Here is a 17,422-nt window from a genome sequence, read left to right as displayed (position 1 = left end):
CTCTTGAAACTTGTTTATGAGAAGTTCTTAAATGAAGAGCGCCCTTGCAAAAAGGGGGTGAAAGGAGGCCCCATTGGTTGAAAATCACAATGGTGCATTATTTGACAAGGGGGTGAAAGGGTGCCGTTGCAAAAAGGGTGGTGAAAGGGCGCCCCCATTGGCTGAAAATCACCAAGGTGCATTAAATTTTCAACCAATGGGGGCGCCCTTTCACCCCTTTTTTGCAATGGCGCCCTTCATTTTAGAACCCCTCCTAGTTTATAAGTATTTTTAAAAGGAAAATTGCCAATAAATGACGTTAATGATCTGAGATTATAGCAGCCACCAATATTTCTAGAATATAAAACGTGAAGAAAAAAATATTCAGTCTGGAATATATATAAAACCATGGCTAAATGTTAAAAAAACCAATGCAAAGATGACCAAAAACAAAGTACATCAATAAAGTGTTGAAGAAATCAATCGTGCTAAAATCAGTCTAAATACATAGGTAGTTTTCCTAATTCCATTGCAGCCATGATGCTTGGGCTCTTTATATCACTTCACAAAGAAAGCAAGACGTAAAAACAAAAGAAGGCCTACTTTGAAACCTTAATTTCCGAAACAAAAAATAAAATAAAACATGCTTATGGCGACTACCAACTTACAATTCTATTTTGATTTTACAAGATCCCAACGGCTAGATCGTTGGTATTTTAATTTCAAAATTGCCAATGAATCTACTTAATGAGATGGTGGACAAAAGCCAAACCCTGGTTTCATGTATTCTCTCATGGACAAAAGCCAAATTACAACATTTGAATCATCAGTGTGAAATAAAAAAAATAGATCTCGAATTCAATTTCCACTTCCACTAACGTAATTCATAACGTCAGAATTCAATTTAATCTTCAATGTATCTTATTGGTCAAATGTAACAAAGATTCTTAGTCAAAAAATAGATCCATCATTGTGAAATTTAAAAAAAAAAACTGCGAATTGAATTCCAAACTAGTGGAGTTTCTGTCCAAATTAAGGGTGTTAATTTGGCTCGGCTCGTTAAGGCTCGATTTAATATATATATATATATACTAGTAAAAAACCCCGTGCGATGCACGACCCGACAAAGAACTGTACGGACCACATCATAGATTGAACCAAACCGTCCATGTGATGGAACACAACATCAATAGGTTGTGCCCGTAAAATAATTTCCATAGGCTGATCCTAGCCGTCCAATGTATAGAGGTTTCCATAATTAAAAAAGCATAAAGGAGGGGGGTAGGATTGAAATTATGTGGCTTTAATGGGTGCCTTTGTTAAGAAGCATAAAGGAGGGGGTAGGATTGAGAATATGTGGGTTGAATGGGTGCCTTTGTTAAAAGAAGTAAAAAAAAGTGAAAGATGCACGATGCGGGGGAAAAAAAGTATATGAAAAGTTAAAAAAAAGTGAGGCGTTAATCCCATCGATTTTTCAAGAAATTAAAAAAAGCATGGGCTTTTCCTCCAGACGTGCGATGCACGACACGGGAAAAAAAAGGAATATGATATAGAAAAAAATAGTTAAAAACTATGTAGAAACAATAAGCCAAAAAAGTATGCATAACCACTTACCAAGAAATGAAAAAAATTGCAAAAGAAAAAGTTTTCTAAGCCAACAAAGAACTGTACAGACCACAATATAGGTTGATCCAAACCGTCGATGCGATGGAACACAACATGAATCGGTTGTGCCTGTGAAATTATTTACACAGGCTAATCATAGCCCTCCAGTTGATGCACAGACCGACAACGAACTGTACAGACCACATTATAGGTTGATCGAAACCGTCCATGTGATGAAACACAACATCAATCGGTTGTGCCCGTAAAATCATTTCCATAAGCTGATCCTAGCGCTCCAATCGATAGAGGTTTTCATAATTGTTGTTCCTCTTAAGGTGCCCGGAATCCGTCAATATTTTGCAAGTTGTCCTGCATGCGTAATATCAAGTAGTTTGTTCGTCATTGTCATATGTCTATACCTCTTCTTGGTAGTTTGTTCCGTAATTGTCATATACAGGCACCCTGTGTCGGTTCTTTCCTTATTAAATGACCAAAGCAATTGATGAATTTACCCTCAAATAATTTCTCACAAATATAGATGTTAGATAGCAGCAAAGGGGTTAATGGCTCCAACCCAACCAAATTTCCAATGGGACTGGGTTCAACCCGACCCAACTCGATTTGCAATTTCCCCAACTCAACCCAACCAGAATTGGACCCAACCCGATTTCCAATTGGGGTTGGGTCGGGTTGACCCGATTTGATATGGTACCAATTGTTGACCTCCTCAACTTAAGCCGGGTTGGTTAGGATTTTGAGAACCAATAGTGAGTCACCAATAATAAGTTTTTAACTCAAAATCAGTTCTGAAATTCCAAACCAAACAGGGAGTAACAATTAACAAAGGGAAATGTTATCCGCACTACTATATTTTGATGATCAGAATCCTCACTTTATTAAAGTACGGTATGGCCCGCACCATAGGATTATCCAAATTGTCCAGTGTGGACTGTGGAGACTATTTCAATGTTGAAAAAGAAAAACACATATACAGAACTTCTTTAGATGGAACCCAAATTCGAGTTCCGGGTCGGGTCGGGTTGCCCAACAGCCCAACCCGACGCGACCCGATTTCCAATTCGGGTTGATTTTGCCAAACCCAACCAACCCGATTTGCAAAAAAGCTTACCCTGACCCAACACAAATTCAGGTTGAGCCCGTCGGGGTCGGGTTCGTTGAACCCGACCCGCATGAGAACATCGAAGTAACAACGATGGTGTTAAATTATGTATAGTGCTAATGTCCTCACTACCATATTGTATAATGACACTACTGACCGTATTTTGATGATCACACTCCTCACTTTATAAAAATGTACACTATGGCCCGTACCATAGGATGATCCAAACCGTCCATTAGATGTGCCACTGCCTACATAGGTTGTGCCCCAAAGATAATTTTCATAGGTTGATCCTAACCCTCCGATCTATAGAGGGTTATAGGTTGATCCAAACAGTCCATGTGATGGAAGACAACATCAATCTGTTGTGCCCGTAAAATCATTTCCATAGGTTGATCCTAGCCCTCTAATCGATATAGGCTGATCCTAGCCCTCCAATCGATAGAGGTTTCCATAATTGTTGTTCCTCTTCAGGTGCCTGGAATCCGTCAATATTTTGGAAGTGTCCTGCATGAGTAATATAAAGTAGTTCTTTTGTCATTGCCATATGTCTTTACCTCTTCTTGGTAGTTTTTTTCCGTAATTGTCATAGATTGGAACCTTGTGTTTGTACTTTTTGCATGTAGATTACGATTTTACCCTCAAATAATTTCTTACAGGTATAGATGTTAGATAGCAGCAGAGGGGTTAATGGTAAAAGGGTAATGCTGACGTGTAAAGGCTTGAGGGCCGTCGGTATTTGAAACTCATATGTGTGGGAATGTGAGGGCATATTAGGCATTTCTCTAACATTGACGTGAGGGAGGAAGGGGAGGGGTGCCACCTAAGGAGCCAACAGTAAACACCCCCTCCCTCCTTATTATATATATATATATATATATATATATATATATATATATATATATATATATATATGGAGAGAGAGAGAGAGAGAGAGAGAGAGAGAGAGAGAGAGAGAGAAGGGTTGCCGCGGCCTACCAAATATCAGCTCCATTGGATCACCAATGGGTGTCCATTTGTGGGGCAAAAAATGGACAGATACTGTTTGTCCACAATCTGTCCATTTTTTGGCCCCCACAAATGGACACCCTAAGGTGATCCAATGGAGCTGATTTTTGGTGGACACCCTACCCATGAAAGTGTCCATCAAATGAATGCTTTGGATCCCAACCAAAATGTGGCCCCATCCTGTTTCTGTGCTCATGCTCATATATATATATATATATATATATATATATATATATATATATATACCTGAGGAGGAAGGGAAGGCTGACACGTAAGGGTGAACAGGAAAACCTCCTTCCCTCTTTATATATATATATATAGAGAGAGAGAAAACGGTTCCTACACATATGTGTAGAGAGTTCTCTACACACTAGCTTAAAATACAGTGGGGGCCCACATTGTTTAGGTGATCCAAGCCATTCATTTTAAAGGCCCTCACATAGATAGGGTGTCTACAAAAAATCAGATCCATAGGATCATCCCAACCCTACGATTTGTGGAGGTAAAATGGATGTCTTAAAACCTTCACAAATTAGTCCATTTTTTGCCTCCGCAGTTCGAATGGTTAGGATGATCCTATGGATCTGATTTTTTGTGGACACCCTATCTATGTGAGGGCCTTAAAAATGAATGGTTTGGATCACCAAATAATGTGGCCCCCACTGTATTTTAAGCTAGTGTGTAGAGAACTTATCTACACATATGTGTAGGAACCGTTTTCTCATATATATATATATATATATATATATATATATATATAGAGAGAGAGAGAGAGAGAAAGAGAGAGAGAGAGAGAAAACGGTTCCTACACATATGTGTAGAGAGTTCTCTACACACTAGCTTAAAATACAGTGGGGGCCCACATTGTTTGGGTGATCCAAACCATCCATTTTAAAGGTCCTCACATAGATAGGGTGTCTACAAAAAATCAGATCCATAGGATCATCCCAACCCTACGATTTGTGGAGGTAAAATGGATGTCTTTAAACCTTCACAAATTAGTCCATTTTTTGCCTCCACAGTTCGAATGGTTAGGATGATCCTATGGATCTGATTTTTTGTGGACACCCTATCTATGTGAGGGCCTTAAAAATGAATGGTTTGGATCACCCAAATAATGTGGCCCCCATTGTATTTTAAGCTAGTGTGTAGATAACTTATCTACACATATGTGTAGGAACCGTTTTCTTATATATATATATATATATATATATATATATATATATATATATATATATATCAACACACCCCTATAGGGACCCAACAAATGAACGTTTGGATTTAGGGGTGTAAACGAGCCGAGCCGAGCCGAGCTTGGCCAGGCTCGGCTCGGCTCGTTAAGTTCAAAAGCTTGGCTCGGGCTCGGCTCGGGCTCGAACCAGGCTCGGGCTCGGCTCGGCTCGGTCAGGCTCGGCTAGGCTCGCGAGCCGCTCGTGAGCTTTAACGAGCCGGTTATAAAGTTTCCCCTCTGTAACTAGCAAAAGCAAATTTAAAAAAAAACGTAATGATTACAAATAAAAAGTAAAATACGCTGATTTTATAAAGTTTCGCATCTCTCTCGCTAGCAAAAGTAAATAAAAGAAAAAACGTAATGATTACAATAAAATAAAAAAAGAAAAAAACGTAATGATTACAATAAAAAAGTAAACAGCTGATTTTATAAAGTTTGAAATAAAACATTACCAATAAAATGTGCTAAGTTATGACAATTAATAACTAATTACCAAAAATTTTTCAAAGTTATGACAATTACGGTTTTCGATTTTTCACAGCCGTTCGTTTCTGCAAAGTTATGACAATTACGGTTTTCGATTTTTCACAGCCGTTCGTTTATGTACCATCATTACGTATTTCGTATTTGTTTTTTCACACGAGCCTTAACGAGCCGAGCCGAGCCGAGCCGAGCCGAGCCGAGCCGAGCCTGGCCTAACTCGGGCTCGGCTCGTTAAGCTTAACGAGCCGGCTCGGCTCGGCTCGTTAAGGATTCGAGCCGAGCTCGAGCTGACCTTTTTTCGAGCCGAGCCCAAGCGAGCTTCCGAGCCCGAGCCAAAATTGACACCCCTATTTGGATTGCTTAATAATATGGCCCACATGGAGATATTATGTGTAATCAAGGCCGTTGATATTATATCACTAATGATGTGACCCACATGATTCTCGTCCTACAAAACTAACATTTATATTTTCTTGGCAGAACTGTAAGCAAGGCTCAATCGATCAAGGGAGTAGGATTATCTAATCAAAAGTGCAGTGGACAGAAATAGGCTGTGTTTGTACTAACAAATCCGATCAACAGACCAGATTACGTCTACTTGGTATATGTGGATCCAGAACGTGGCTGTTAGTAAAGAGCATAACATGTCTAAAATGAAAAAGAAGGGGTGTGACTACCAAAACAAGGGTGCGCTAATATCAACACTCATATAAAATGAAAAAGAAAGGGTGATCAGCTAGGGTTTTCTACTTTTCCAGACAACATGTTTTCTACTTTTCTAAACAACACAGAGAAGAGGGGTTGAGAGCTCCCTTTGCCGCCATCTCCTCTGACATCTTCTTGGACCACAAACCCCAACTTCTCCGGTCAACCATCCGCGCCTCCAACAATCCACGCCACCATTTTCACCGAATCTGGAGATCCCCTTGTCCTGAAATCCGGCAATCTTGGTCTTCTCTGGTGATTCTCCTCCTTTTCCGGTCAGATCCGCGGATCCCGGAAATCATCCCATCGATCCATCCGGTCATCTCTATCATTACCCAAATCCATCTCCCTCTTTTCCCTTGGCACTCACAAATTGCAGATCCGAGGCAAGAAAATGAAGGGAAGAAGGGGGATTTGAAGTTCTCGATAAAAAAATAGAATAAATACAGAAAGAGAAGCTAAAAGATGAAGAAGCTCGGTAAGGCTCGCGAGCCTAGCTGAGCTTGGCCGAGCCGAGCCGAGCCTGGTTCGAGCCCGAGCCTAGCCCGAGCCCAGGTATCAAGCTTAACGAGCCGAGCCGGCTCGGCTCTGCTCTGCTCATTTACAGCCCTAGTCCAAATACTAAGCAAACTACTACAAGAAACCTCATCCGAAACTTGAGGGCCATGAATTTAAGTTATGTTGGGTTTTCGCCGAAGAAAACCACTTTAATTAAGAAGCAAATAAATATGTGGATTTAATAATCAAACCAACAAGAGAGCAATCACACAAAAGAACACAAAGATTTACATGGAAAACCCTCCAACGAAGTGGGAAAAACCACGGGGCGAATCCGATAAAATATCAACTAATCAAATAAGTAATACAACGTCCTTCTCTCAAGTTTTCACCCAAAACTTGAGCCAACATAAGAAACAAGAGCGATAAAAGGTTATCTCGTTGCGAACAACAAAACCAACTTTCTCACCAAAAAGTACCCACTTCGATCTTCAAGTCGAAGAAACTCAAATCCTCGCAAAGTCTCCCTGCAACGAGATGATCCAACGGCGCGGTGAAAATCTCCAAGAAGAACGGTCCAAAACTTGGGCTTTGATCCCACACAAAACCCCCAATAGAGCCACTAAGAAAAATCCTAGTTTTCTTTCTCTTCTTCTTTCCCCTTTTTTTCTTTCTCTTTTTTTCTCTCTCTATTTCTTTTTTTTTCTACTCACGTTTCCAAAAATCGTCAACACAACACCCACTTTTCTGTTTTTCTTTTACTAGTAAAAAAGGCACGTGCATTTGCATATGAATTTTAATTCATACTATGCTAACATAACAATCGCTATGGAGCCCACTTGGCAACTTCTGAAAAGAAAGACAGAAAGAAGCCTAAGATGAAGATGCTCCGAGCATGAGGTACCACAAATGCGTAGTTGCATATCAATTGATTGATGAAGTGGTAAAAGAGCAATGACTAATAGCCAGGCTCCCTAAAATGGGCGTAAAAATAAAATGAGCATAAAATTTGTTTTGAAAACCTTAAAAATGGGCATAAAATTTGTTTTACGTACAATTTTGCGTGGAACGAAAAGGTAAAAAGATAAAAGTTTCTTTATGATCAGTTTGGTTAAAAAAAGCACAATGAATAAGGAAAGTAATTTGACCTTTTCATGAAAAAAAAGTGTCTTTCATTGTTTATTTCAATTTGTTTTGTGTATTAGCAAGAAGTTTGTACAAAGACTTTGGAATCCATTTTCTATTCGACGAGCACTTTGGCAATTCATTTTTCTTAATGGTAGCCAACTTTATTGCAAAAAAAAAGGGGACGAGATGGTCCGAACACAGAAAACAAATCACAAGGTGGAGAGCCACATAGTCTTCAAAGCTTTCAACTATAGGGGATTGAATATACTTGTCCAGAATAAGAGAGATGGTTGTGAATTTTAAGGTAAAACAAGAAGTTTGTACAAAAACTTTGGAATCCGTTTTCTATTCGACGGACACTTTGGCAATTCATTTTTTTGTCCTAACTCCTCCATGAAAAGTAATGGAACAGAGTAGGTCATCCCTTATGAAATGTCAAGTGGTGAGTAATACATTTTTTTTGTTGGTATCATATGCATGTGGGATTATAAATGGTTTTAGACATTGCATTTTGGGGCTTTGCTCTATCAAAATTCTCTAACTACGCCTCTTCAATAGCCAAGAAGTAACAACTACTCTTCCTTCTTTCCAATCATCAAGCATTCCAAATTACATGCTTAATTTCTAATATATGATTACAATTTGGGTGCTAGAGAATGAAAAACCGACAAAATAATGTAAAATAAAGCAAAATGCTGTGAAAAATGTCAATCTCAAGTTCAATACACAACTCAATTCAACTCAACTAAGCCCTTGTCAATATCGAATGAAAACACAAAATATTAAGGAAATCAAATAAACGGTGGGCCTAAAGGCTTAGAAAAGCTTAGAAAATTTATTTGGATTTCTATTACAAAATGCTTTGAAAAATGTCAATCTCGAGTTCAATACACAACTCAATCCAACTCAACTAAGCCTTTGTCAATATCGAACGAAAACACAAAATATCAAGGAAATCAAATAAACGGTGGGCCTAAAGGCTTAGAAAAGCTTAGAAAATTTAAACAGCGGCAATGTTTAGGATAAAATTGTTATAGTTATGTCTCAAATTGTATCCCACATATTTATATGAACCCGAATTGGTTCCTAACGTGATTGATCTTGTTAGAGGGAACATCAATCCTCTTGGTTCCTAAGTGTCTTTCCTAATATCAAACTTTCCGTTACTTTTATGATCAATTTTTTTTGTTGTTTGGAAAAAAGTGTCTTTCCTAATATCAAACTTTCCGTAATTTGACCGTACATAGTGAATAAGGAAAAGTAGTTTTTTCGTCATCGTTAGGGGTGTAACTCGGGTCGGGTTGGGTCGGGTTGAGGCCAACCCGAGGAACCCATTTTTCCAACCCAACCCGATGTCCAACCCGGTTGGGTTCAACCCGACCCAACCCGATTTGCAATTTCCTCAACCCGACCCAACCTGATTTCCAATTTGGGCTGGGTTGGGTCGGGTTTGGTCAGGTTGACCCGATTTGATATGGTACTCATTGTTGACCACCTCAACTCAAGCCGGGTTGTTTTGGATTTTGGGAACCAATAGTGAGTCACCAATAATCAGTTTTTAACTCACAATCGGTTCTCAAAATCCAAAACAAACAGGGACTAACAATTAACAAAGGGAAATGTTATCCCCACTACTATATTTTGATGATCACAGTCCTCACTTGATTAAAGTACGGTATGGCCCGCACCATAGGATTATCCAAACTGTCCGTTGTGGACTGTGGAGACTATTTCAATGTTGAAAAAGAAAAAACACATATACAGAACTTCTTCAGATGGAACCCAAATTCGGGTTTCGGGTCGGGTCGTCCAACACCCCAACCCGACCCAACCTGATTTCCAATTCGGGTTGATTTTTCCCAACCCAACCCGATTTGCGAAAAATCTTAACCCGACCCAACCCAAATTCGGGTTGAACCCATCGAGTTTGGGTTGAACCCGACCCGCATGGGAACATCCAAGTAACAGTGATGGCTTCAAATTATATATAGTGCTAATGTCCTCACTGCCATATTTTATAATGGCCTACTCACCGTATTTTGATGATCGCACTCCTCACTGTATTAAAATGTACGATATGGCCCATACCATAGGATGATCCAAACCGTCCATTAGATGGGCCACTGCCTAAATAGGTTGTGCCCTAAAAATAATTTTCATAGGTTGATCCTAACCCTCCGATCTATAGAGGGTTATAGGTTGATCCAAACCGTGCACTTGATGGAGCACACCATCAGTTGGTTGTGCCCGTAAAATCATTTCCATAGTTTGATCGTAGCCCTCCAATCGATAGAGGTTTCCATAATTGTTGTTCCTCTTCAGGTGTTCGACATCCGTCAATATTTTGTAACTTGTCCCAAATGCGTCATATAACGTAGTTTTTTCGTCATTGTCATATGTCTATACCTCTTTTTCTTAGTTTTTTTCCGTAATTGTCATAGAGAGGTACCATATGTCTGTACTTTTCGTATGCAATTGACGATTGTACCCTCAAATCATTTCTCATTCAGACAAACTTCTAGCATCAAAATGACGTAAATGCTCCCAGCTAATAGGATACAGTAGGAAGTTTTTCTAAAAGAAGGGGATGGAATTATCATATGTACAATATTTTTTGGGAACAATCAATTTATATTGTGGCCCAATAAATGGACGGTTTGGGTCATCCTATGATACAGGGCGTAAATAGGTTGTTCCCAAAAAATCATTTCTATAGGATTATCCCAACCTTCTGATCAATATAGGAACCACTTATTATGGAACCTTATAGATTGGAGGGCTAGGATCATCCGATGGGAATGATTTTTGGGGCACAACTTATTTACGTTGTGTTCCATGTGAGGGGGCGTAGCTACATGTAACATAAGATGGGCAGTTGGCCCTTTTGAGTTGGGCCAAATCCTTAATAGGCCTAACTCAATTTGGCCCAGCCCCCTTTAAAATTTGAAGGCCTGCCCCCCTTATGTATAAGCCTGTATAAGCTTGGCCCCGCTTATAGATACCGGCACAACTAGGGCTGCAAGTTTAGCCCTGTCAGCCCTGACCCGCCCTGAGCCCGAACAGGGTCTGTGCTGGATTTTCCAACCCTGAGGGCGGTTCAGGGTTCATTTTGTAGGCCGTGACTCAGGGTCAGGTCGGGTTCAGGGTTAATACCTCTGGTCGGCCCGACCCTAAGTTTTCTATTATAGAATTGAACCATCTGTGCATGTTTTTTTTGCTAATGTTTTTTATTATCTTGGATTGATGTTTCTTTAGATTATTATTAATTGTCTCTGCTACCCATCATGTTGTTGAATTCATATTGTCTTATTTTGATCACTTTCTCTGTTTATTGATCATTTTGTTCCATATGATATGTGATTGCTTTATTTTTGGCACTTTTAACATGTATTTGCACTAGAGTCAATCAGGGCCAACCCGGCCCTGTCCCGCCCAATCAGGGCGGGCCAGGGCCGCGCTGAGCCCTGTAGGGCAGGCAATGTTTTTCGGCCCTGACTCAGGGTCAGGGCCGAGATAATGGGATCCAGGGTTGGGCTAGGGTTTTGAAAACCTGACCCAACCCGACCCTGTTGCAGCCCTAAGCACAACCATGTTTTAATAGTTGATCGGTCTAGCCTTTCTTTTCTTTTTTAATGGGCTTCGTAACTATAAATCTGTAATAACCTTTTTACATCTCTTTAAATACTAAAGACAAGATGCTTTAGTGGAAATATCAAAACATGGTAGTGCTGATCTCATTCCATAAAATTATTTAGGGAAATGATATATCCACCCCTTATTTTACATGGGACAGTTCCCTCTAGTGTGTATAAGATGACCACTCTTTCACATTAGAAAGGGCCGTCCCATGCAAAAAAAGGGGGTGAATATATCATTTCCCATTATTTCTTCTCTCACATATTAGATCCTATAAATATCCCTTCTCACCCAACCTCCACTACGCTTCCAATAAGCCTTATCCTCTTCCCCCACAAACATGGCCTCCTCAGAAATTGCAGCCAAGCTTAGATCCTGGCCTAAAGAGCTCGGCTATCAGAAACCCGAAACCATATTCTCCATTTTCATTGCATTTTTCGCGATTATATGGTACATGTGGAAGACAAAGGCATCAAAAAATGGGAAGTTGCAACTTCCCCCAGGGCCACATGGGTTGCCCCTACTAGGCTACCTCCCATATTTGGACTCCGAAATCCACCACCAATTCACCAAATTAGGCAAAATCTATGGCCCAATTATGACGCTCTGGTTAGGTAAAAAGCTCTGCGTAGTAGTAGCCACACCATCCTTAGCCAAAGAGATCCTAAAAGACAACGATGTTGTCTTCGCTAGCCACGACGTGCCCGAATCCGCCCTCGCCTTATACGATGGCATGGGTGTCACATGGAGTCCATATGGGTCTCATTGGCGAGATCTCCGAAAAGTCTTCGTCCGAGAGATGATGAGCAATACTAGCCTAGAAGCTTATTCAATCTTCCGACGCCGCGAAGTTCATAATATGGTTACTGAGGTCTATAACAAGATTGGAACCCAGATCAATCTTGGCGAGCTAGCGTTTATAACTGCGCTTAACATAATTACTAGTATTTTATGGGGAGGAACACTTAAAGGAGAAGAAAGGCGTAAAGTGGGAGTCGAGTTTCGGAAAGCTATTGATGAGATCATTGAGCTTTTTGGAAAACCCAATGTTTCGGATTTTTATCCGGCTCTAGCGAGGTTCGATCTGCAAGGTGTGGTTCGTGAGATGAAAAGGATTTCAGTCTGGTTAGATCAGATCTTTGATACTGTCATCCATCAGCGTATGAAGATGGATAGCTTAAATGGAGAGGAGGAAGAAGGTAAGGATTTACTGCAGTTTCTAACACAGCTTACCAAGCGAGGAGAACTTACAGTGACCAACATCAAGGCCATGTTTCTGGTAAGAGATGTTTCTTTCTTTATTTGCTGTGAAAATACACAGTCAAGGGTCTAAGAGTTGATCATCTCTTATGTTATCTTGACAGTACTTTAGAAGGAATGGGTGAGATTCATCTGACTAAAAACATGCTTTTTAATGTCAACCCTTCCCCAAAAGGTGAAAGCCTGATTTTGGGCCACCGACGCACTTAGTTGCCGGCCATTTAGTCAATTAAATATTTCCCCACCTAGTTGCCACTAACTTCACACCCAAAAATCATCCCTATGCTTTTTTGTGAAGGATATTGAGATTAATCTGACTAAAAGCAGGTTATTTAATATAAGCCCTTCACAAAAGAGTGAAAATCTAATTTAGGACGCACTAAGTTGCAATAGAGGTGAAACAATCTGTACTCGAGGCTCTTTAGTGAAACAACAAATTACTCCAAAAGCTTAAGCTGTTAGTGTTATTTAATCATGTGGTTAGATCTTACCGAATCTAATCTGATATATCTATCATGACTAAGCAGTGATCAATTTGAGCAAAGAGGAAGCACTAATTAGAGCTAATGATCTAACTATGTTAACAGGATGTGGTGATTGGTGGGACCGACACAACGTCAACCACAGTGGAGTGGACAATGACAGAGATCATCCGTCATCCAGAGATAATGAAAAAAGTCCAGGAAGAAATAAAGGAAGTTGTTGGGTTAAACAATTTAGTTGAAGAGTCACATCTACCAAAGTTGAATTATTTGGAAGCTGTCTTAAAGGAAGCTCAACGATTGCACCCCGCGGGCCCATTTTTAGTCCCACAAAAACCAAGCCAATCATGTGTTGTGGGCGGGTATCAAATCCCCAAAGACACCAAAGTCATGTTGAATGTGTGGGCCATACATAGGGACCCTGAGATTTGGGACAATCCCTTAGAGTTCAAACCAGAAAGGTTCTTGGGGGATTATGGCAAATTTGATTTTAGAGGCAACGATTTTCGTTACCTTCCGTTTGGATCGGGCCGGAGAATTTGCGCCGGGATCCCTTTAGCCGAGAGGATGCTCACGTTTGTACTTGCTTCCCTTCTACATTCATTTGATTGGCAGGTCCCGGAGGGTACGAAGATTGATCTTTCCGACAAGTTTGCGCTTGTTCTGAAGAAAGCTACACCGCTTATTGCTATCCCAACACCACGTTTATCCAAACCAGATCTCTATTTATAATATATTTCTGTTATAGAGAGCATGGGATGTAGACACAGTTCTGTTTTCGAGCCTTAGTAATAAGTGGACAATGAAGACACAGTTATGTTGAGCTCTTTACTTTCATGGGTTCCTATTTTTAGGTTTTTTTACTTGCTTGTATCTCTCTTCACCCGTTTTAGTTCTTCTCTCTTTGTACTCGATGAATACCAATAAAAGAAGGCAACTGATATTCGCACTACCATGTTAGTGAGAATTGCAGTAACTCTTATTGTCTTTTATTATTTTAACAGCTGTCCAAGGTTGATAAAGTTCCCAAAAAGCTCTCAGAAACCATTTAAAAAAGAAAATACAAACTGACTTTCTGCAATTGTTGAAATGGCAAAATTATATAATTAAGGGCCGTGTAAACACGCACCCATCATCCCATCCTTTGGGTTCGAGGATCAGCTACCTATTCATTACAATCTTTCCATTAATCGAAGGGGTTTAGAAGGTATGATACTATAAAGAAACCCCACAATATCACCAAAAATGAAAAAAATCTGAAAACCTGACCCCTGAGAAGAGAATTGCTCACGGTCGACTGTGCAATCGTCTATGGGTTAATAGTACCCTCACGGTTGACCGTGGCACGTTCTATTGGGTTTTCTGATTAATTCAGATTTTCTCCATTTTTTACACTGTGGATGGTGAAACTCCCACCCCGATCATCTGATTTGATCAAGATTGGATCCATTGGACTCCTTATGACGAGAGGGTTCCATCGGATCCGATGTGGACACCGGAAACTCACTGGACGGCTATCAGTGGAAAAATCAAGATTTAGATCAAAACTCCCATATTTCCGATTTTAAAGATAAAAACTAGAAGATCTTGGGTCCAATGGAGATTCTATGACAAGAAGAGTCCCAAGAAACCAAAGATCGATGATCAAGATCCTCCTAAAGAAAAAGTACAGAGGAATACGTCTCTCATAACAACGAAACTCTCTTTCATGGAATACCGGAATCAAGAAAACTGATGTTCTTAACTCTGATCACGGTCTTCGGCCCCAAAACTTGGTTCACCTTCCTCTCGCACACAAAATTGGTTCTCTTTGGCAGCTTCCACGATTAGGTTTGGGTTTTCTTCTACAGAAATCCACCCAAAAGTGGGGGTATTTATACTTATATTAAGAAGCCCTAAACCAATATTTAACAAGGAGAAAAAATGCCCTTCTCCTCTAAAGAGAGAGACGAATTTTTTGCTAGGGGTATTTCATCTTTGTTAAAAGATTTTCAATTCGAACAAAATTAATTAAGGGCTAGAAGGATGCCATGGAGAGCGGTGGCAGTACTAGGGGTGCAACTTGGGTCGGGTTAAGCTTTTGCTAAAAGAAAATGAAGGGAAGTGATATGTTCGACCTTGTGTTTTTTTTTTTTACCAGTGACAGCCGCCTGGAGTGTATTTATGAGTTCACTTTTACACTAGATGGCTGTCCGACTAAAAAAAAGGACAAATTTATCAGGTCCCACAATGAATTGGAATCATTCATAACTGCATCCAATTTTATGGCAAATGCTCGAATTCCCAAAAGCTGACCTGATTTGCACCCATAGTGGCACCAGAGTTGCCACATAAATGACTTGCATGTGGGCCAGACCCGGAAGGATTCCTTGCTCACACCAACGCACGCAGGGAACTACGCTCCCAAGGATGCCGCACTCCTATGCATTATCATTCGTTTTCATTTTTTTATACGACCTGAACATAGTCTGTGGGAAGGAAACACCCATGTGCATGTACAGTAGACCAGCTAATATTTTATGTAGTGTGCACAATGACATGGCATTTATTCAGAGAGTATCAGCTTATAGAATCTCTTATATTTAATAACTGACAACACCCAAAAGATGATCGTCCGTTTATCTACCCGCTCCTCTGACAAATCAAATCTTGTACAGCCCCAACTGAGAGAAAGAATCTCCACTCTTGATCGTCTCCCCTCCCATGAGAGAGATCCCTCTTGTGATATCCGTGGATGGAATGATTTGTCACTTGGATTTCCTCCCAACTTCAATAAGAAAACTTCAGCGGAAAGGAGAAATAACACCTAGCGACCAAGAACCAGGAAATATCATGTTTATTAAATCCGGCTGCAACACGTTTTAATCCCGAATCCTTCCTTTGAAAATCATGACCTCTTAAAAGACGTCCGAAACTGATACATGGAGATCTTTTGCCCTCATTAAACTCACCCAAACAACTATCGAAGAATTCAAAAACACTACCTATGAAAAGAGAGGAGAAGAAAAAAGAAGAATCAATGCTGAAAAAAATGGAAGATATTTGAAAAAATGGAAGGCACTGCCATTGCTCCAACTTTGGAATTTTTGCGGGTTCTTTTTGCATTTCTCTTATATGAATCTCAATGACGAATGATGTTTCCCTCAATTTAGTGAAAGGTTCCATTAATCCTTCAATTTGGTCTGTTACTTTTTGGGGTCTTCATTTTATTAGCTTTTACTTTTATGACTTAACCTTTAATAGTCACTATTGTCTTTACACGTGGATGCAGAATTGGTATACTCTACCTGCGTATAAAATAAATGAATAAAGACTTGAGTTGCGTACAAATTCTAAAATTTACAATGAGAAGAACCCAAAATCAACTTGATTGAAAAGTGGCATCGTATATTGAGAATGATAAGAAGAGTCCAGGATAAAGTTCAAACACTGTATAATAGGAGCCAACTCAACCAGTTTTGACTGTGCATGCTTATCATATGAACATCTGTATCCATCCATTGTAACTGAGTAGTGGCACTTATCCATATCTGTATATGCAACGTGTAATGTAACCGTGAGCAAATTGCTCATATATATATATATATATGAATATAATATTCAGGTCTCTTATTCTAAGTGCATAAGAAACCAAACCAAAACTCTATTTGTTTTATGGTATCAGAGCCTTTTTTGGTCTCACGACCCTTTCTCTTGATCCTCTGTTATTTTTCCATCTCAAATGACTGGTTCAATGGTATCATCTGAGAGTTCGGTTTGACATTCATCCTCCCTTCCCAGCACGAATTCCACATTCGTCCTGTCTAATGTTTTCAGTGAAATTAGATCGTACAAACTACCTCTTATGGCGACACCAGTTTGTTTCTCTTCTTCGCAGCCATGCTCTATATGGCTATGTAGACGGCACACATCCCTGTCCCGATAAGTCTCTTAAGGACAGCACTGGAGCAATGACCGCTACTATCAATCCCGAATGACGGCAAGACCAGAGTCTAGTTTGTTGGCTCAGTTCCACACTCAGCGAAAGTGTACTCTCTCAAGTTATTGGATTGAATACATCGCAAGCAATTTGGTCCTCCCTTGAACGCCAGTATGCCTCATTATCTCGCTCTCACATATCTCAACTCAAAACACAGTTACAAACCATTCGCCAAGGACGGTTCTCAATGCAGGATTATCTTGATAAAATCAAACAAATCTCCGATAGCCTTGCTATTGCCGGGCATGCTGTGAGCAATGAAGATCTCATTCATCACACCACATGTGGACTCCCGCAGGAATATGATC

General features: G+C 40.0%; 1 protein-coding gene across 1 annotated transcript; it reads left to right on the top strand.

Annotated features, from left to right (window-relative positions):
* The first annotated feature begins 11,689 nt into the window (after positions 1-11,689).
* LOC143847230 (labd-13Z-ene-9,15,16-triol synthase, chloroplastic-like) lies at positions 11,690-14,087 on the top strand. Its single transcript, XM_077355984.1, has 2 exons — positions 11,690-12,672; positions 13,241-14,087. Exons 1-2 carry the CDS (start codon positions 11,734-11,736, stop codon positions 13,865-13,867), a joined length of 1,566 nt encoding a protein of 521 aa, XP_077212099.1. The 5' UTR covers positions 11,690-11,733; the 3' UTR covers positions 13,868-14,087.
* The last annotated feature ends 3,335 nt before the right edge of the window (positions 14,088-17,422 follow it).

The sequence above is a fragment of the Tasmannia lanceolata genome, unplaced genomic scaffold (genome assembly GCF_043159265.1).
Source record: "Tasmannia lanceolata isolate RefF3 unplaced genomic scaffold, GAP_Taslan_0.1 ptg000015l, whole genome shotgun sequence".
Classification (NCBI taxonomy): Eukaryota; Viridiplantae; Streptophyta; class Magnoliopsida; order Canellales; family Winteraceae; genus Tasmannia; species Tasmannia lanceolata.
This window is presented reverse-complemented; position numbering and strand designations above follow the sequence as displayed.